General features: G+C 36.3%; 1 protein-coding gene across 2 annotated transcripts in view; it reads left to right on the forward strand.

Moving 5' to 3' along the window:
* The window catches only part of LOC150100350 (tetratricopeptide repeat protein 29-like), a 267893-nt gene that overhangs the window by 39799 nt on the left and 205563 nt on the right, over positions 1-22531 (forward strand). For both annotated transcript variants that reach the window (XM_090402521.1, XM_090402520.1), the window contains exon 4: positions 4341-4561. In XM_090402521.1, the coding sequence (XP_090258647.1) occupies positions 4341-4561 (221 nt within the window). The remainder of the gene's footprint in view (positions 1-4340; positions 4562-22531) is intronic.

Raw genomic sequence — 22531 nt, forward strand, 5'->3', positions numbered from 1 at the left:
GCCTCTATTCGGCTAGAAGAACACCAATCTTATATTGAATACTTAAACCTGAAAAGTCTGGACTTGCAGAACATGCCATCTTCACCAGACACAGAGTTCATTGGAGAAAGACAAAAGTTCTTCACAAAAGTCAGTTTCTCATGGAACGCCTTTATAATGAAACATGTGAAACTCTACTTCATTCTCCTAACTTAAACAGATCCAACGGCTTACGTCTAACCCCTTTATGGGAGATAGTACTTTACAAATCAGCTCATCTTTCCTAACTTTTTATTGTATCGATTTTTTTTTTTTTTTTTTTTTTTTTAAGGAAAGTTATTGACCTTTTTAGTTATCTTACACCAGCTACTTAGGTGGCGCTTTTTGGAATTGTCAATTCCAAAAAGCGCCACCTAAGTACATACTAAGTACATATTAAGCGTTAGTACATATTAAGCTCAAATTTGTTTAATTTGAGCTTAATATGTACTGAAGATGCCTGTGACACACAGGCGAAAATTATACTATTAAATAATCTTTGTACATGAGTTTTTTCCGTTATTAATTTTGTATCGACACCATGCCCCTCACATTCAATCCCACTAGCTGTGTCATCTTCTATCAGCCATGTTTCACTAATGCCAATAACCTGTGGTCTGGAAGTGCCAACCAAGGCCAAAAATTTTTCTGTCTTGTTCCTAATACTTCTGGCATTTGTATACATGAATTTCAGAAGCCGATTTGTCCCATCCCTATTTTGATGCTTTATACTAACTATCCCATTCTGATTCGTGGTCTTTCCTACTCGCTTGGGCATATTACACACATTCACACACTCAACTGTATCCCTAAAATCTGCATATCTTTTCAAGTCTCCGCACACCAAATCCATTCAAATGTAAACCATCCATTTTATATAACTTCTTTTGCCCATTGAACTCATTCCATACATTCACAAATTCCAAACCACTCATCAAACATAATTCACGCATAAAGTCATTGGCAATTATGGCTCTCCTTCTATACTCTTCACTGTCATACCACAGCAACAGACTCACCATCCTAACTCTCTTACTCTTTTCTTTTGCTACCTCAAGCAATTCCTTCACATCCTCACTCATAGCCTTTTTGTTTCCTTTCAAATCATTTGTACCCGCAACCACTATCAATTCCTTCACCCGCTGTTTTTGCATTCTAATTGACTCGCTTACATTCTTTATGTTCGCACCGGTTTGGTATGATTTTGTTAAACTTTTGACTAACACACCTCTTACTAAGGAATCCCCATACAACATACACTCTTTCATTTTGTTTACACTCACTTTCATACCCTTATTTTTTCTATCATACTTTTGCCGATTATTAGTCGCACGCTTGTTAAACATTTTTGCCAACGCTCCAGCTGCTGATTTACTCTATGTATCGCTCTGCATAATAGTGCTATTTCACTCGTTGCATCAGTGTCATCATTTTTATTCTCTGATGATTCTTTAATCGCTCTGTATGCTTAACTTCATTCTCTCTTTCAACGCCACTCTCACAGCTATCAGGTACTACCTCGCAAATATCATCATTCATATCTCAAATATCGCTGTTATCTAGATTCTCACTTTCGACCACGATATTACTCACACGACCTGAAACACTTTAAATCCTCACATTTTTTACACTTTTTGCACACATTCACTCCACTATCGTTGTTTAACCAGACTACACCCGCACTCCGCATTGCATACATTTTGCAAGCGGTACACTGAATCAAGTCTTTTAAGTTAAGATTTTCAGACAAATATGGCAACCTGGACGCCATCTTTGTATTCCTCTTTATGGGAGCCATGTGCACAGATAATTGTATCTATCAATTTACTTATTAAAATACTCGAAAAACACACAAAAATCACCCAGACACAGTGTTATGTTGTTCTAATGGGTGTTTGCTGACTGAGAAAAAATATAGTGTAACCTGTCATTGGATTAGTTATTGTGACATTAAGAAAGTTAAATTTTTAGGAACTTTTCTCAACTTAATTAACTGAGCATATAGAACTGAAAAATGAATATTCGCTAGTTAATGGATTGTAATTATTCTGAATACTTTAGACTGAGGTAAAATATTTATGATTTGATTCATCAATTGGGTAGAGAAAACTATGTAAAATAAATATTAATGCTTTAAGAATTGAGAAATATCAACATTAGTCTTTATCAACAAACCAAAAAAGGATGTTACTAATACCTGAATGTAAACTTTTGTAATTATTCATTGGATAACCTTTAGCAGATAGTTATGCTTGGATGTATATGTTGTGCTATTCCACATTAAATGTTTTCTTTTGTTGAGTTAAACTAGGTGTTTGCCTGATTTTCTTTCATTGCACCGCTCATAACATTTATCGGACCTTTGCGGAAACCTTAAATTCTGTTAATAACCTCGGCCTAAAGATAAAGTGATAACATAAGTATAGTTGATGATTGATTCCTCTATATTAATTAGACTATTCTGAATATAGGGTGGTGTAGTATAATACAAATTTCTTTATATTCAGATGAGCATCAATCAATAACTAATGAAGAAAACTGGAGTTTAAAGAAATAAGGATAAGATTAGCAAATCAACATAAATGAAAGAGTCAGGCAGGTAGGATGTTCCAACGATTCATTATCTCTTATCATTAATCATTCTTCTGGCTATCCTTTGCTCTTTCTACCTTCCAGTTCGATCTACAATCATCTAATCTCATGCCAGTGGTGCACTCAGGATTTAATCTTGGAGTGGGCCAAGTGCTCAGGTTTTAACCTTTGAGGGGGGGGGGGGCCGAGTTGAGTAGACGTTTTGCGAATACACACTACACATCGCATACAGCCTATAACTGAGCATCTGCAGTGATCGCTAATTCATAAGTTCATAAGTAGCACACAACATAAATAAAAAAAATGAATTTTAATTAGGAAAAGATTTTTGGAAATTTTTCTAGTGTTTTTTCCTTTTCTTTGGGTGGGTGCCCCCCCCCTGGATGCGCCACTGTCTCATGCTGCATATGTATTATCTTATTTCTCAAATTGAACTATCTTATTAGCTTTTGCATTCCGTTAACTGCATACACTTGTATTTATTTGCCCACTCACACTACTAATGTATAAGTTTGCAATCTTTTATCATAAAAAGAATTGTACTTACACTATCTTGTTTACCATTACTCTTGCTTAGCATTGCTCTCACTACTTCTTGCCACTGTGTTTCATCTGTCTGTCCCCATTTGCTACTTGTGATCATAAAAGCATCTCATTCCATTAAGATATCATACTTCCTACAAACTTACACCTTCTCATTCCTTTTATTCACTTCTCAATATACATGTTCTCAATGTTCCCTGAGACCTACATGCTATACTCTTAATATTGATCTCGCATTGAAAAATTCAGATGACTAATCTTTATTTTTATTCTTTATTCTTTAATCCTTATTCTTACTTCCATCTTGTGTATGCTCACTTATGCCAACAACAATGGTGGTTTAATTAATAATTTTTATAGTCCATATACTAAACAAATAAATAAATACATGAACTTCTGAAAAAAATCTTCTATAATTATTTGCAAGCAGCAATTTTTAAAAAAAAAAAATCCTACAAAAAAAATGATGAGATGCTGTTATTAATTATAAACTGCCATGTATAGGAAATAGAAAAGAGCAGATAAGCAGTCATGATCATTATGCATAGTGATCATCACAGAACTTAATGTTGTTAATCAGGTCTGTATTTTGGTTAATTGAATAGTCAGTTACCAATATTCATTTTCATTATTTAACCTCTTCAGCTTGATGAAAAATGTATATATTCATTACTTTTATGAGCTACTTTAATTAGTTCATTTTATTACAAATTCCTGATGTACTTGTAAAAATAAGATGTCGTTTTCCTTGGTGGGATCAAAGTAAATTTATTAAAGTAAATCTTCTGAGAACATGTAGTTCACTAAATAAATTATAAAATTAAATATGTGCATTAAATATTGTGTAGTGTTGGTGGTGGATCATGTAATATTTTGTGATGTAGAGTGGACTCCATGTAGGTCTCATGTAATAATAATAATAATAATAACAGCAGTAATTTCATGGAGCATACATAGATTACTTGTAGAATTTCTGATTATCATATTCAGAAATTCTATGTCACTACACTACTAAAAGAATTAGATAGTTTCAGTCAGTTACCAATTTAACAGTCCTGATTTAAAATTATTAAATGTCTAGTTTATATAGATTGCTAATTTCAATATTCACTCATGTACTTTATACTGTAGGATAAATTAAATTCATGTGTATTTTACTGTATATTTTTATTTATTTTATATTTTAGAGTTCATTACTCTCCTGGTCATCTGGCTTGCATTCAGTTACTCATGGAAGGGTATGCAGAATGCTTTGCTGAACTTTATAATCTTCTCCAAAAAAGTAAAGAATTATTTCTTATAACAGAAGAGCAAGGAATTAAAAATGCATATTTATTGGACAGAGACAATAAAGTTATTGAAATTTTGCAAGTGATATTAAAACGTGCTCAAGATGCCCATAGAGAAAGTATATACTATTTGATAATTTTTTTAAATTTTATTTTTATTTTTTATTTATTTATTTATTCTTTTTTATTTTATTTTATTTTTTGCCATTTCAAGTTAACAAAATAGCATTTATCCTTCAAGAAGTTCAACTAAGTGTTTTCAGATAAGTTGGAAATGATATTATTGAAAAGAAATTGCATTTGGTTCATTCAATTTCTTCTTCTAGAAATTGAACTTGTGTCTGTCCAGTAGCCGACTTTTCCCTGTTCACCCTGGTTCTCTGAAGAAAACAGCGGGGACTTTGTTTAACCAGACAATGCCAGGATGAAATCTTATCATGTTATATCAGTTATTTGTATTTTAAGCCAGTAGAGAGTATAATTTGTTTGAGACCGCGCGGTTAGCCTAGTGGCTTTGCGCTTCGCAACCATATGCCTGGGGAAGGAGTGTCCCAGGTTCGATTCCCGTTCTAGACGTGAGGAATTTGAGGATCTTCCTCAGGCATAGCCAAGTTAGCCGGTCTTGGGCGCAGTCAGTAGGGTTTTTTCCACCAGTTTATCTGGCGTTTTTCATCCTGCAAGCAGGCAAACCGGCCCCCTGAACATACACCTCTACAGTCAAAAATGTATCCCCCCCCCCCCAGCGGCAGACCAGGCGACGGGTCGGTTGGGAGTAGTACTAACAAGAAGTCGCATCTGAATAACACGCGGATCCTGCACAGGAAGCGGGAATAATGCATAGAAGAAGAAGAGAGTACAATTTGTTTGGCTAAGTCCCAAATTGCCAACGCATCTTCATTTGTTCAGTACTCAGTGGATATCTACTAACAGGGCATACCACACGAAAGTGAGGATTGGACATTAAGTCAGAAGCTCCAGTCTGTTCTCTACCTTCCTTAAAGGTGATGTAGAAGTCTCCTTCCAGTTATTTGTCTTTGGCCCTTAAGTGACCTGATGGCTGCCATCTTTAAAAAAAGATGCAGAAAACTGGAAATCATAAAACTGGACAACCTGGAAATAAGCTGTGATTAATATTAAAACCTATTGAAATTGTGAAATTTCTGTGAATCAGTTAAAATGGCTACCATAATTACAGTGGTGAATTCTCTATGCTTGCTGCGCAAGCTCATTAATTGAGAAAGAATTATGCAGGGGTGAATGCTGGTCTTGAAATTCACACTTGCTCTTGTTATCATTCAGGGAGTGAGAGGTGTGATTGAAGTCTGACTAGCAGAATAATAAATTAGTGACCATTCAAAACTATATATTTAGAAATTTATGTACCTTTAATCATACAAATACAACATTTATTTTACAAATGATATTCTATCTTTTTTTCAATTTAGCTACTTGAATACAAATTCTACCCTACGGGTTTCTTTATGAACTGGTCAATAACATCGTCATAAAAAGTTGGTTGTAACTTAATTTTCCCAAGCAACATGCACACTTTTAAAGGCTGGTTGAAGCTCACTGGCTAGAGCTATGTTGACTGTGTATGGCCTGTGTTTAAGCAACAGAGTGAGACGACGTGAAATGGCTATGCGCGCACATGAAATCATAGTGCTGCTGCGAGGATCTGGAAGCTCCTACAACCGAGCAAGCCAAGGTAGCTTTGAATAGACAAGCAAGCATCAGCCTTCGATACTCAACACAAAGCTCAATTATTGCCATGCAAGCTTAAGACATCTTCTGTCTACAAAAACAAAAGCCTGCTTATAAATACGTGCATTTATTAACAAATAAATATTATTTCATTCTCAATTAATGAGCTTGCGCAGCAAGCATAGAGAATTCGCCACTGTAATTATGGTAGCCATTTTGACTGATTCATAGAAATTTCACAATTTCAATAGGTTTTAATATTAATCACAGCTTATTTCCAGGTTGTCCAGTTTTATGATTTTTTATTGCCATTTTAATGCCCAAGGTGTGTACTTTGTTGATTTCTTATTTGCATTTTTCACAAATCTTTTTTTAAAGATGGCAGCCATCAGGTCACTTAAGGGCCAAAGACAAATAACTGGAAGGAGACTTCTACATCACCTTTAAGGAAGGTAGAGAACAGACTGGAGCTTCTGACTTAATGTCCAATACTCACTTTCATATGGTATGCCCTGTTAGTAGATATCCACTGAGTACTGAACAAATGAAGATGGGCTGGCAATTTGGGATTAGCCAAACAAATTATACTCTCTACTGGCTTAATATACAAATAATTGATACAACATGATAAGATTTCATCCTGGCTGGGGCAAACAAAGCCCCTGCTGTTTTCTTCAGAGAACCAGGGTGAGGAGGGAAAAGTCAGCTACTGGAGCAGACACAAGTTCAATTTCTAGAAGAAGAACTGAAGAGAGCAACCATTAATATAAGGAGTATTAATGGAAAGAATATAACTGAGAGGAGACCTCCACATAGCCTTTAAAGGAATGCGGAGAACCAACTAGGGCTTCTGACCTAATGTCCAATTCTCACCTTCTCGTGGTGTGTACCCTGTTGGGTATATACAGTATCTACCTGGATACTGAATGAACAAGGATGGGCTGGCAATTTGGGATTTAGCCGACCAAATTGTATTCTTATTGGTTAAACCAAAATAAAAAATGATGGTACAATATGACAAAATTTCATGCTGGCTGGGGTGTTGCCCGGTTAAACAAGGTTCCCCCCCCTCCCCCGTTGTTTTTGGCAGGGAACTAGGGCAAACAGCGAAAAGTCATTTACTGGAACAAATATATAAACACACCCCAACTCAACATCACCAGAGTTAAAGATCAGTACTATCAACATAAGAAGCTTGAATGGCAAAGAAATGGAGCTAGCTGAGGAATTCGATAAGTACCAGATCGACATAATAGGGGTGACTGAAACAAAAAAGACAAAAACTGGTGAAATCTTTCTGAGCAATAAATAAAAATGTTATATTCAGGCAATAACAATCAAGGAAAAGAAGGAGTAGCCATAGTATTCAACACAAAATACGAGGCTAATCTTCTTGAATGGCAGTCAGTCTCAAGTAGAGTAATGTGGGCAAATATGAGAATGGGGAACTGGACAATTAGACTTATTTCTCCGTATAGTCCCACAGAAGTTTCTACTAAGGTAGAAGTGGAGGAATTTTTTGAGGCTTTAGAAAAAGCAACTGACACAATGAAAAAGGAAAAGTTGGTCCCTGTTGGGGATCTAAATAGCAGAGTAGGAAATGATTGTCAGACTTACAAAAGTATTTTGGGAAACTTTGGAGAAAAGAGCAAAGCTAATAATAATGGCAAATCTTTGTTGGATTTCTGCTCAGGACACGGACTGGTTATTACTAACACCATTTTCCAACATAAAAAATGTGTACAAATTCACATGGAGAGAAGAGGCAAGGAATAAGAAAAGTCTCATTGACTATGTTATTGTTGATAGTGATGTTTTCTCCCTGGTGCAGGACACCAAAGTGTACAGAGGATTTGAAATTGGAAGTGATCACTATTGAGTCTTGAGCAGGATAAAATTGAATTTCATATTGAAAGGAATAACATGTAAGAAAGTTTTAAAGCAAATGAAAGTTGAGCAGCTCTCAGACATGAACTGTAGACCAACATACACAAAGATTATTGAAGAAAAAATGACAGAGTTTGAGAACAGGAACCAAACCTTGGAGATTCAGTGGCAAGCCTTGATTGATTCAGCCTGAGAGGCATGTGGTGAGGTTATCTGCAAGGATAGAAAAATTAGAACTCCATGGACGGAAGTTAAAGAGGCAGTGAAGGAAAAGAAGAAATCATATCAAAAGTTCCTGGCAAATAAGTCAGCTTTTGCTCTTAGAGAATACAGAGACAAATGTAAGAAAGCGAAACACTGTGTAAAACTAGCTAAACGAAAGTCATGGGAGGACTTTGGCAAGAACATAGAAAATAAATATCAAGATGGTGGTAAGATATTCTGGAGGTTGTTGAAGAAGCTTAGAAATAGAGGAAAGAATGCTTAAAAGGAGTTAGAGATGATAAAGGTGACATGAAAACAGGAGAAAAAGATATCCTTGAAGTATGGAGTAATTACTTCGAAAATTTGCTAAATGAAACAAGCAGTGATAGCACAGTGGTAAAAAACACTCAACAGGCATACAGTCAGGAAAACATATCCATACTTGAAGTAGAAAAAGCCATCAAAGGCTTGAAATGTGGTAAGGCAGCAAGAGTAGATGATATTCGACCAGAAATGCTGAAGTATGGTGGTATAAAAAGTCTTACAGTGGCTACAGTGCATAGTTCGGAAAGCCTGGACAGTGGGACGAATTCCTGATGATTGGAGTAGAGCTCTAATAGTGCCCATATACAAAAAGGGAAATAAAACTTAATGTCAGAATTACAGAGGTATTTTCCCTACTAAGTGTTCCTGGCAAGATCTATGCAAGTATACTTGAGAAACGGTTGAGAAGAATCGTGGAAGAAAAGCTTGGTGAAGAACAAGCTGGATTCAGGCCAAATAGAGGCTGTCAGGATCAGATTTTCACTTTGAAGATCTGATCCTGACAGATGATCCTGAAGATCTGATCTTTGTTATATTCCCATGCAGGCCTAAGTTCGATTCTCGTCGCGACGGGAGGAATCTTTATCTGGTCGATTTCAATCGAAGGTGAGTTAGCCGATCTCATATGGAGGTAGCAGGGTTTTTTCTCCCAGAAACTCGGGTTTTTCATCCCGCACACATACAAATCGGCCCTTCAGAACACACGCAATTTACAGACAAAAATTACTAGTTGTGGTGGTGTTGGAAGTGGGCGGTAGATGGCATTGATGGAGATGATTCGTAGTAGAGGTTAGGTGTAGAGACAGTTGTAGATGTCCTCCCACGATGAGTCTTCGGACTCCTTGGAGGTATCAGGAATAATAATAATAATAATAGTTGAGAAAGCATGAGAATATAACAAAGATCTGTATTTAAGTTTTGTCGATCTGGAAAAGGCATATGACAAGGTGCCAAGAGAGAATCTATTCAATACACTACAGTTATATGGTGTCAATGGGGCATTATATTAAGCAATACTTTGTCTGTATTCAAGTTGTAACTCGGCAGTTAGAATTGAAGGATGTACAGGAAGATGGTTTAATGTTAAATCTGGTGTGAGACAAGGATGTACATTATCCCCTCTGTTATTCATTATCTATATGGATCACATTATGAAGGAAAGTGGTATTAAACATGATATCAAAATTGGAGATGTTAATGTCAGCGCTTTGCTTTATGCGGACGATGTTATACTTCTGAATAAATCCACTACAAGTTTGCAAGATTCCTTGACTAAATTGAATAACTGTTGTAATAGATATAGTATGAAGGTCAGCATTAAAAAGACAAAGACAGTGAAAATAGGTAGAATTGTTGAAAATGTCAACTGTGTTGTGAACGGGGAACCTGTGGAACAAGTAAAACATTTCAACTGCTTAGGCACGATTTTTAGTGAAGATGGTAAATTAAATATGGAAATAGACAACAGAATCAACAAAGCTGGTGTGGAATGAAGTCAATTGAATAAATTTATATTTGATAAGAGAGAAATTAGTCGGAACACTAAATTAGCTGTATACAAGACAGTGTTCAAAAGTTTTAACTTATGAATCTGAGAGCTGGGTCAGAAGTAAAACACTTGACCAAAGATTAGAGACTGCAAATATGAGAGTCCTGAGAGAGATTAGAGGCATGAACAGATAGCATCGATGGCAATATCATATTAAAAACAAGGATATTAGGAAAGAACTTGACATTGTCGGCATCCAGGAGTGGGTTAGCAGAGCTAATCTCAGGTGGTATGGTCACTTAAACAGAATGGGTGAGGAAAGATTAACAAAACAAATGTTCTCTGCCAGGTTGGCAGGAAAACGACCCAGAGGAAGACCAAGATATAGGTTGATTGATACGGTACAATGTACCTTAGACGATAGAAATATAAGATCTGATAATGATAATATTGGAGTCTTGACAAGTAATAGACTGATTTGAAAGAAAATTGTAGATAGGAAGTTAGTAATGATGTAAATTTTTCATGTAGTACTATCATATCCTGTACCCCCCCCCCTTCTTGAGGGTACATATCAGGAATTTGATGATGATGATGATGATGAGAATATTGAGCTTGTAGAAGAACTGGAAAAATACCACGTGGACATAATTGGCATCACAGAAACAAAAACAGTGAGATCTTACTAAATAATAAATATAGAGTATTATATTTGGACAATAATGATCAATAAAGGAAGGAGCAGTGATAGCATTCAACACCAAACATGAAGATTAACTTCTTGATTGGAAAACAGTTTCAAGTAGAGTTATGTGGGCAATCTTCAAAATCGGAAAATGGACAATAAAATTTATTTTTGCCTATTCTTTGTCCCACAGAAGGATCTCCTAAGGAAGAAGTAGAGAAATTTTTCGAGTCACCAGACCAGACAGCTGACATAAAGAAAATGGAAAAAGTAGTACCTGTTGGAGATCTAAACAGTGCAGTAAGAAGTAAATGCGACCAGGCATATAGAAATTTTTTGGAAAAATTTGGAGAAAAAGTCAAGGCTAATAATAATGGTATGTGCTGCATTTCTGTTCAGGATATGGACTATTGCTTCCAAAATAAAGATATGCACAAGTTCACATAGAGAGAATACATAAGAAATAAGAAAATTCCCATTGACTGTTTTATTGTTGCTAGTGGTATCTTCATGCTGGTTCAGGATACAAGTGTGTACAGAGAATTTGCAATTGAAAGTGACCATCACTTAATAAATTTAGTTTAATCCTTTATCTAAGTGTAAGCAAACAAAGTTTGCGGCTGAAAATATCTTCATCTTTAGGACTGAGGTAAGGTGGTACAACACTTAGGCAACTCGCAGCAAAGGTGGTCCAAGCTCTCATCACTCCTTGTCTCAGTATCTCCCCATAATGCAAAGCACATATCCTTGTGGAAGTACGGGGAAGAGCAGTACAGGGGATTCTCGAGTTACGTCGGAGATCTGTTCCTACGGACCAACGTAAGGCGATTTTCGTTGCAAGTCAGAATTACCATAGTCTAAGTTACTTACCTAACCTAAAACACCCTAAAGTCTCCTTTTCTTGAATTAACATGAAGCTAATTGGGATACAGCGTTGATGCTGGTCTTCCAGCCAAAGAACAGGAAGCCTTTCCATCTCAATCATGAGCCTACTACATTTTTTCGTAATCATAGTCGATTTCATGGGCACCAATCTTTTCACATGTTCAATGATGTGAACTTTATCCTTGATAATAGTCCCGACTGTGGTACGACTTAAGTTCAACGTGCAGCCGATGCTCGTTGCCGTTTCTCCCTTTTTTGCCCTTTTAATAATGTCTAATTTCACTTCTAATGTAATGACTTTCCTTTTCTTCGACACACTGCCATTGGAAGAATCTGCCTTTTGTTTGGGAGCCATATTGAAGGTAAAAAGTCACAAAAAACAAACACAAAAGTGAGAGAGTGGATGTAAACAAAGCACATGGTACCCAAACAGTGTATGCTGGGACCCAAGCGATGCCACCTCTCCCAAACAAATACCGCATAGCAGTGTATTCTTCCGCCGCGCTCACAAACAAATTCGCCTGCGATGTTTGAATTTTGCATCATGCTGCTTCAAGTTGAAATTTATTTTTTAAATTATTTATGGGACTACTGCCATAAAGTCGAAACGACGCATGTCAATGATGACGTAGGTTGAGGACCCCCTGTATATATATGTAAAAAAGTTTTAAAAATAATTTAAGTCAAGCAGCTTTTACAAGTAAACTGTAGACTCAACTATACAAACATTATTGAAGAAAGAATGAAAAAGTTTGAAAATAAGAACCAAACCTTGGAGTCTTGGTGGCAAACTCTGAAGAAAACATTGACTGATTCTGTTAGGGAAGCATGTGGTGAAGTTGTCTGCAAGGATAAAAAGTTAAGAAAGCCATGATGGACACAAGAAGTTAAAGAAACATTCCTGGAAAAGAAGAAATAATTTTGCAAATACCCTAAAAGAATGCAGATAGAAATGTAAGAGAGCTAAGCTATGTGTGAAAATAGCTTAACAAAAGTCATAGGAAGACTTCGGTAAGAATATAGAAGGTATAAAAATGTTCTGGAGGCTATTGAAAAAGCTTAAAAATGGAAGAAAGAGTACTGTAACAGGAATCAAGGACGATTAAGATGATATGAAAACTGAAGATAAGGATATCCTAGATATCTGGAGTAATTACTTTGAAAGTGTTAAATGAAACAAGCAGAGAACTGTAATAGAAAATTTTACAAGAGAAATGTAAACAGGAGTATGTATCAATACTTAGAAAAAGCCAAAAACTTGAAATGTGAAATGCTGCTGCTGTATATTATATTTGATCAGAAATGCTCAAATATGAAGGTATAAAAGCTTTCTATTGACTCCATTGCATGATTCACAGGGCATGGTCAGAAGGTCAAATTTCAAATAATTTGAGTTTATTCATAGTTCCCATGAATAAAAAAAAGGGAATAAAGCTGAATTACAGAGGAATTTCCATACTGAGTGTTACAGGTAAAAATTGTGGAAGAGAAATTGGGAGAAGAACAAGCTGGATTCAGGCCAAATAGAGTTTGTCGGGATCAGATTTTCACTTTTACAACAAACAGTTGAAAAACTCATGTTAATATAAAGGATCTCTACTTAAGCTTTGTACATCTGGAAGAGGCATATGACAAGCTATTTAGAGAAAAACTTCTCAAAAGACTATAGTTATATGGGGTAAATGGAACATTATACAGAGCAATACAGTCTATTTAAGTTATAAGTCAGCAGTTAGAATTGAAAGGAATACAAGAAAATGATTTGTTGTAAAATCAAGTATAAGACAAGGATGCACATTATCTCCACTCTTATTAATCATATATATTATTATTATCATTATTATTATTATTAAGAGAGACCTCCAGAGAGTCAGAGACTCATCGAGGGAAGCCACGTACTACACACACACCAGCTATCATACTTATTCTTGAATTCATTCACATCGTTTGCACTCACATCATCCAATGGCAATCCATTCCAATCACGTATCACCCTCTGAGAGAAAAATCTAGCCCTCACACCAGTCTTGGTGGCTTTCCTTCTCAGCTTCCAAGGATGCCGTCTCGTTCTTTCCCCACCCTCCATAAATTGAAAAATTCCATCAATTGAAATCTTGTGTGATCCTTTCAGAAGTTTGTAAGTCTCATTCATATCACCCCTCTTTCTCCTGTTTGCTAATGTCTGCAGTCTACAAATTCTGAATCTGTCTTCATAATCAGTATTCCACAATCCTGATATCATTTTTAACCTCTCCTTCATACTCTCTCCAATATATCAAAATCACAATGGAAATTAGGAGACCAGACTTGCGCACAATAGTCCAAGTGATGTCTTATCAAGGCCTTGTAAAGAGGCAAAATAACATCCTTATCTTTACATGTGAATGTTTGTTTCAGCATTGCAATTATCTTTTGAGTTGTATTTGCAATCTTTGTCACATGGCCCCTAAACTTCAACTTCCTATCTATTAACACTCCAAGAACCCTAGCCTCATCAGTTTCTTTTAGCCTAATCCCACCAATATAATACTACATTGGATATCTAATCATGCCAAAGTGAATGACTTTACATTTGCTCACGCTGAACAGATACCCATTTTCCCATTCCCACAATTGCAGCCTATCCAAATCATTCTGCAAGTACTGTATATCAGCAGAAGCATTCCTGATTACTCCTACAGATCTTTGCATCATCATCAAATAGCTGTATGTCGCTTGTCAAATCCTTCCCAATATCATTAATGTACAGATTGGATAACAGTAGACTAAGCAATGATCCTTGTGGTACACCACTTGTTACCTTAAACCTTGCAACTCAGATCCCCCATATACCACTTTTTGATATCTGTCAGTCAGCCATCCTCTTATCCATGCTAATATTGTATAACCCAAACCCATTTTCTCCAATTTATTTAACAGTCTACCATGCTGTATTCTGTCAAAAGCCTTAGCAAAATCCAAAAGTATCATGGTGTATCCATTCCCCTTGTCTAGTTCAATGGTAACATTGTAAACCCTTAGTAAACCCATTTTGTTCATTGCAAAATAGATTCACTGTCAACCCATTTCTGAATGCGAGCCCTAACCAGTTTTTCCAAAATCTTCACCACCACTCCTGATATGCTAATTGCTCAATAGTTGGATACATCAGTCTTTGCACCACCCTTGTACAATGGAATTACCATACATTCCTTCCATTCCTGTGGAATATTCCCTGTTCTGAGACTCATATTAAACAGCCTGGTCAAAGGAATGGCCAGTTCAGTTGAACACTATTTTAGCACACGTGCTGATATTCCATCAGTCCCTATTGCTGAATTCTTATTCAATTTGTGCAATAGCTCTGAAACCTCGACATCACACACCTGTGTTTCTTCATCTAGTGAAGAGATAACAGTGAGCTCAATGTTACATTTGACCAGGCTGATAGCGTTTAACCAAATTGGCATTCATTAACTGAACAACCTCTTCTGCATCGTTAACCCTCATACCATCTGTATTTATAAGAGTTATTCTTTCATATTCATTCTTTCTTTTACTTGCAGCATATCAATAGAATTCTTGTGGATTGTCTTTAGCATGCAGAATCAGTTTCTTTTCATACTCAGATTTTGCTTTACGTAGAACAGTTGTGACTATAGCCTGCTGCTTATAACGTTTATAAAGGACGTCATCTTTATGCAAATGGCATTCCTTCCACATCGTCCTTTTCTTATGAATTTCTTGCTTAATAAGATTACACATTCATTTGACTCCTACTCTATTTATTCTTCAAACTCTCGGGACACATTCTGATATCACATCATTTAAATGTTTGAATGCTTCCCATGCACTGTCGATATTCTTTTCATCCAGCAGCCGATCCCATTCCACTGAACTCAGTATACTCCTCAGTTGGTCATAATTTCCTGCTTTGTAGTTCAGCATGTAACCTTTTCTGAATGGAGCATTCATAAACTTAGTCACTTCCCAGGTGAGTACCGCATGATCACTGTCACCAACCGGAGGCAGAAAAGTAACATCTTTAACTGAAATGCCCTCTGACACTATAATCAAATCTAACACTCTTTGACCTCGAGTTCCATCATGACATGCTGCTTGAGGAAGTTTCCTACAACAGCATTAAATGCATTTTCATTCTTCTTATAAGATTCTACTGCTACCCAATCAATATTTGGATAATTAAAGTCTCCCATTATGATTTCTCTTTTCGTGCTCATCTTTTCTATTTGGTAATGCATTTCTTCATTACTAACAGCCGATCCACCAGGTCTGTAACAACATCCCACTGTGTAATTGATCTTGTTAGATTCCACCTCACACCAGATGGCTTCAAACTCAGTGACAGATGAGATATTGTTAGTAGCAGTACTACAATCATAGGACTCAACTCTAACTGGATTCAAGTCATCCGATATCATTAGCAGCACACCACCACCTCCTCTCCTATCCTCTCTATCTTTCCTAAAAATACTGTACCCTTGACACTCAATACCAGCTGATATTAGAATTGGAGATATCATTCTTTGCACTTTTCTTTATGCAGATGATGTACTCTTAAACACATCTGGTGCAAGTCTCCAGGATTTTCAAACTAACAGCTGTAACAATTTTAGCATGAAGACCAAAACTGAAAATAGGTGGGAACAGGGGTGCACTGGCCATATGTGCAATGTGTACGATGCACACAGGCACCTTTACTATCCTGGTGCCTGATGCACACAGGTGCCAGGATAGTAAAGGCGCCAAAGATTTGGTATGATATTAGTGAATTTTTGTCAGCAAATTACTGCAGTCTTCATCTATGAATCTCCAACTTGCTTTAGATGCAGTGAATGATCTAAATCAATTTTTAAATAATTATTGGTCTGATGAAACTTTCAAAGAAATTGTAGAAAGCTCAAAATTAATTGCAGCAAAATTTGATGCAGAATCTGTATTTTGTAGTAGTAGACCACTAAGGCGACATAAAAAGACAACACAATTTGATTACGAACATGAAAATGAAAATATAGTAGATCCTGAAATTTCATTTAAAGTAAATTTTTTTTCTCTGCATAATAGATCAAACATTAGAATCTTTGCAGGGAAGATTTACCTTATTAAGAAAACATATGAATTCATTTCAGTTTTTGTATTTGTTAAGTACTTCACAAAATAAAGAATATTTATTATCTTGTAAAAAGTTACGACAAAAATTAACACATGAGAATCATTCAGACACACAAGCAGACGTTTTATGCGAAGAAATTTTACACTGTCAACCATTTATTTCTAATTTTAAAAACGATATATATCAGATAATTTAGTATATTTATTCAAACGACTTAATCACAGTTTATCCAAACTTTGCAATTGCTCTTCGGATTCTTTTGTCATTACTGGTATCTGTAGCATCTGCGGAACGGTCCTTTCTAAACTTAAAATTATTAAAAACCACTTGTGCTCCACAGCGATACAAGATGGACTTTCAAATCTTGCCATTATATCAGCAGAGTCAGATATTTTGGATCAACATGATATACATGATATTATTCGAGAATTTTCATTAATAAAAACTAGAAAAGTTCAGTTCACTAAGTGATTTTTCTTTCTGTTTAAATATTTATTTACCTATTTCTTTACCCAATAATGTTTAATATGTTCCTATTTTATATACTTGTAAGTTACTATTATTTATTTATTTTATTATTTGTTATTTATTTTTTACCAAATTATTTTTGTACCCTTCTTGTATGTTTATTGTTTTTAATACATTTTTTTTGTAATTTCTGCTTTTTGTTCATTAAACTTATAATTAATATATTTCATATTTCATTTTTACTCACTGATACATTTTTATAAAGTGATTTTTTATTGGGGGGAGGGGTATAGGGGCCAACTAAAGTTTTGCACACAGGCACCGGACACTACTGGCACGCCCCTGGGTGGGAACATATTAAACTTCATTTGCATTCTGAGTGGAGAGCCTGTAGAACAAGTAAAATATTTCAGCTATTTAGGCACAATTTTTAGTGAAGATGGCAAGTTAAATCTGGAAATAGACAACAGAATGAGAATAGCTGGTATAGTGGAGAACCAATTGAATAAATTTATATGGAATAAGTGCCAGAAATCAGTAAAGACCCTAAACACGTAGTGTACAAGACAGTGTTCAAAGTTGAATTACGGACCTAAGAGTTGGGTTGGAAATAAAGCACTCAATCAAAGACTAGAGACCACAAATATGAGGATTCTGAGAAAAATTAGGGTAGTGATCAAGTGGCATCAGTGGCATAATCATATTAATAATGAAGATATAAGAAAAGAACTTAACATTGTTTGCATTCAAGAACGTGTAAGATAGTATGGTTAGTTAAATAGAATGGGAGAGGAAAGGTTAGCAAAACAGGTGTTTGATGGCAGGAAAAAGACACGGAAGATGACAGGGTCTAGGTGGATTGATTCGGTCAGAAGTGCATTAGATGAACGAAATCTTAGGTATGACTATATTGGAGTACTGACAAATAATAGACTAATTTGGATGAAAATTGTTTATAGGAGATTATTCTTAATGTATGCTTAATGATGTTGTACTTTCATAGTAGCTTTAATAGCTTTAACACTCCTTCAAGGTACATATCAGGAAATTCATGATTATGATTCAGAGCCAGGTGGTGTATGATTGTACTACTTGTTTGGAGAGTTCCAAAAGCTAAGTTGTTTAGTTTTTAAAAAATAGCATTATCAGTTAAAAATTTGTGTAGAATTACACTGTATTATGGAAGTTAATTAGTTTTAAGTTAAAAGTTTTATTTTAAATATTGTTAATTTAGTCTTTTGAATGGTAAGTTCCATAGTGTAGTACATGGCACTGATGTGAAGCAGAACAATGGCATCCAAGGCATCATTGTTTAAAGAATTTAACCAAAGGGACTTCACGTGGTGCAATGTCTGCAAAATGTGTGCATTACCAAAGGCAAATGGAATTTGGTTTGAAAGCAATAGTTGTGGGAAAGTGTGCCGAAAATGCTATGAGAGAGCAAGGATCAAAAGTGTATCTCAGGTCATGAGATTGAAGTAGTGGATGCAACTCAGAATATGCTTGAAAATATGTGTGATGTAATGGCAGATAGGAGTGAAGGAGAGTTTAAATGTGACACGATTGAGAGAGAGAGAAAGAGAGAGAGTAAAAGTGTTGATCGAAAGAATAGTATAACTGATGTAAAGAATGAATAGTTGGCTGTAATGCGGGAGATAGCTCGGTTACACGGAGTGATACACAGTGCGAAGTAGGAACTGGAACGAATACAGAAATGTCTGCCAAGTGTGTCAGCTGATAACAGAGAGAAAGAACAGTGAGATAAGAGAAATGAAGGCTTGACCAAGAGGGAAGGAAAAATCAAAGAGTAAGTATTGTATGGCGATTCAGTCATAAGAGGTATGATCAACGAGAGAGAGAGAGAGAGATTGATTGACAAAATCATGCTTCCTCGGTGCAAAAATTAATGCTAGTGAGGCTATTAGAGCAAAAAAGGGTAAGTTGGAAAAGGTGATCGTATTGGCTGGAATGAATGATTTGAAAGGTGAAAAGCATGGTATGAGAGAGGACATGAAAGAATTACTGGAGGTAGCAAAAGAAAAGAGTGAAAGAGTTAAGATAGTAAGTCTGTTGCTGAGGAGGAGGAGGGCCATAATGGTGAATCATTCAATGCATAGGTTATACAGGAGGAGTGGTATAGATTTTGTTGAACGAGTTTGATGGGCAAAAAGGACTTATACAATAAGGATGGTTTGCATCTAAATGGATTTGGTGTTTGGAGACTGGAAAAAGTGTCGTTGAATGAAGTGAAAGTGGATGTGTAAAATCAGGGAAACTAGAGCTTTTAGGGTGGGCAGAGATTTTGAGTGGATATGCAGGCATCAGTGAAGCAGTTAAGTGTAAGAATGTGTATAATATGCCTAAGTTAGTACCACTGGTGACAAACCAGAATGGGATAATTGGTATAAAGCATCAGGATAGAGGTGGGCCTAAGGGGCTTTTGCACTTTATGTACAAGGTGTGGCTATTAAATAACGAGACGAGGTGTGCTGTGAACCATGTACTCGTAGCAGTGGGATGCGCTTGCACCATGAATGAACTTGAAGGTTGTTCTAGAAGCAGCTGAGATAAGCATTGTTAGCTGTTGCTCGTAGTTAGTCTGTAGGCAGTAATGAAAGAAACACGTGTGAAGTAGCTTTGCCGGAATAATGTCTAACATTAAACTTGAGCTATGCATTAATCTCAAATTCCTTGTGAAATTGAAGAAATTGCTGACCGAGTGTTTGAAACTGTTGTAGGAGGTGTACAATGATAATGTAATGTCACGTGTGCAAATGTTTGAATGACACAAACGCTTTGCTGAAGGTCTAGAAAATGTTGAAGATGATGAATGACCAGGTCACCCTGTCATGGCAGGAACCGAACAAAACATTGCAAAAATTAATGAAATTGTCTGCAACGATAGCTGATTAAGCATTCAGATGATAACAGACATTCTGCACATTGATAAGGAGACTTTACGACAAATTTTGCATGAGCAATTGAACATGAACAAAGTCTGTGTCAAAATGGTTCCCAAAAACTTGTGTCAGGAGCAGAAAGATGTCCAGAAACAAATTTGCACTGACATTATGGAACGGCTGACAGCAGAGCCAGACTTGCAGGAGAAGATCATCACATGTGATGAGACATGGATTTTCCAGTATGATCCAGAAACAAAGAGACAATCGATATACTGGAAAACTCCCACGTCACCGAGAATGAAAAAAGCGAGAATGAGCAAGTCAAAAACTGAAGGCAATGCTGATTGTTTTTTTTTTTAATATCAATGGCGTGGTAATGGTAGAATTGGTACCAGAGAGTCAGACAGTTAACCAACATTATTACCTTGAGGTTCTGGCCAAGCTGAGAGAACGAGTGAGGAAGAACAACATGGATCAGGACAATGCTCAAGCCCAGTGCACTGTCTGTAAAGTAGTATCTGGCTGATAAAAAGATCCCAGTGTTGGTCCATCCACCTTACTCTCCAGACTTAACACCATGCGACTTTTACCTTTTTCCAAAGTTGAAATCCACACTGAAGAGCACCTATTTTCAGTCAGTGGATGAGGTAAAGGAGAAAATGGCAGCTCTACTGAAGCAGATAACACCTGATGACTTGCTGCACTGCTTCCATCAATGAAAAATTTGTATGCAACAGTGTATAGATAGAGGAGAGAAGTATGTTCAAGGGGATAACAATTAAGTTGTACAATTGTAATAATAATCCACATTTTTGAAACCAGGCTCGTTATTTAATAGCCACACCTCGTTACACTAATGTCAGTGGCATTCGGAACAAACAGGAAGAATTTTTGGCATTAGTTAGTTCATCTTGGCCAAAGGTTATTGGAATTAGTGAGATATGGCTAACAGAAGATGATATAGTTAGTGAGATAGAATATGAAGAGCATAGTGTGTTCAAGGAGGATAGAGAGAAAAGATTTGGGGCAGAGGATTGCGATTGATAATAGCCAATGAACTGGAACCAAACAGAGTAAAAATTAAAGTGCAGGCCAGTGAAAATAGCACATTTAAGCCTAAATGTGTGAGATAAAGGCTAGCAGAACAAAATATACAGTTGGATGTTGCTATAGACCAGTGGATGGAAAAGATAATGGGGATAGTATGCATGAGTGGAGGTCAGGTAATTATTATGGGGGATTTCAACTATGGAAACATATATTGGACAAAGGAGGAGAGATCACATGGGAGGAAGAAAATTGCATTTATGCAGTTACTAAGGGATAATTACCTGAGACCTCATGTGATGGAATATATTAGGGATTTGAGAGTGCTCGATCTAATAATTGCATATGAGAATTTGTCTATAACGAATATGACCACATTTCCACCAATTAGTGAGAGTGATCATATGGTCTTGACCTAGGAGGCGGCTAAATGTGTGGAATTTTCAGTTAAGACAGGGATATATGTAGAATTATAGGGCTGGTAAGTATGACAAGCTTAGGAGATTGCTTGGATCTGTGCCATGCCATGTAAAACTGCAAGGGCTGAATGTAGATAGTGCACGGTAAGAGGTCAATGAGTGTTTGAGGGAAGTAATGGCAGACTGCATACCTAAAGTCAGAGAGTAAATCAAGTGGGTTAAATGGATGAATATCATCATTAAGCTGGAGCTACAAAAAAAGTAACAATTGTGGAAGGAATTTAAGAAGAAAGGTGATCGCAGTCACATGAACAGTACAAAACTCAGGCCAGAAGAGTAACTGGTGTGGTAAGAAAGGCTAGAGCAGAGTATGAAAGGAAATTTAACAATACAGGCTAAAGAGAATCAGTTCTTTTGATATGCTGCAAGTAAAAGAAAGAATGTTTATGGCAGAATGATTTTAATGAATTCCGATGATAGGGAGATAACTGAATCAGTCAAAATAGTAGAATTACTAAATGAACACTTTGCAAGAGTATATCGTCCATGTGGTGATATTGCATGAACGAGATAGCCAAAGGCTTATATGGTGCATAGTATATCACAGAACACTAATTGAATACAGCTATGGGATTATTATTATTATATGGGCACCTCCATGGAGTCCAAAGACTCATCACGGGAGACCGACACAATCTATCTATCCACACAATCTATCATACCTCTCCTTGAACCCATTAACAGAAGTACTCACAACTGACTCTGGCAACCCATTCTATTCATTCATCACTCTCCAAGCAAAAAATCTAGTCCTCACACTCCTACTAACTACACCTTTATTCAACTTCCAGGGATGACCCCTAGTTCTGATCCCTATAGCCAAATGCTGAAACATTTCCTTTGCATCTATCCAATAAAATCCTTTAAACAACTTAAATGTTTCTATCATATCCCCTCTTTT

The sequence above is a fragment of the Typopeltis vanoorti genome, chromosome 13 (assembly GCF_054136105.1).
Source record: "Typopeltis vanoorti isolate ZY-2024b chromosome 13, IOZ_Tvanoo_1.0, whole genome shotgun sequence".
Classification (NCBI taxonomy): domain Eukaryota; kingdom Metazoa; phylum Arthropoda; class Arachnida; order Uropygi; family Thelyphonidae; genus Typopeltis; species Typopeltis vanoorti.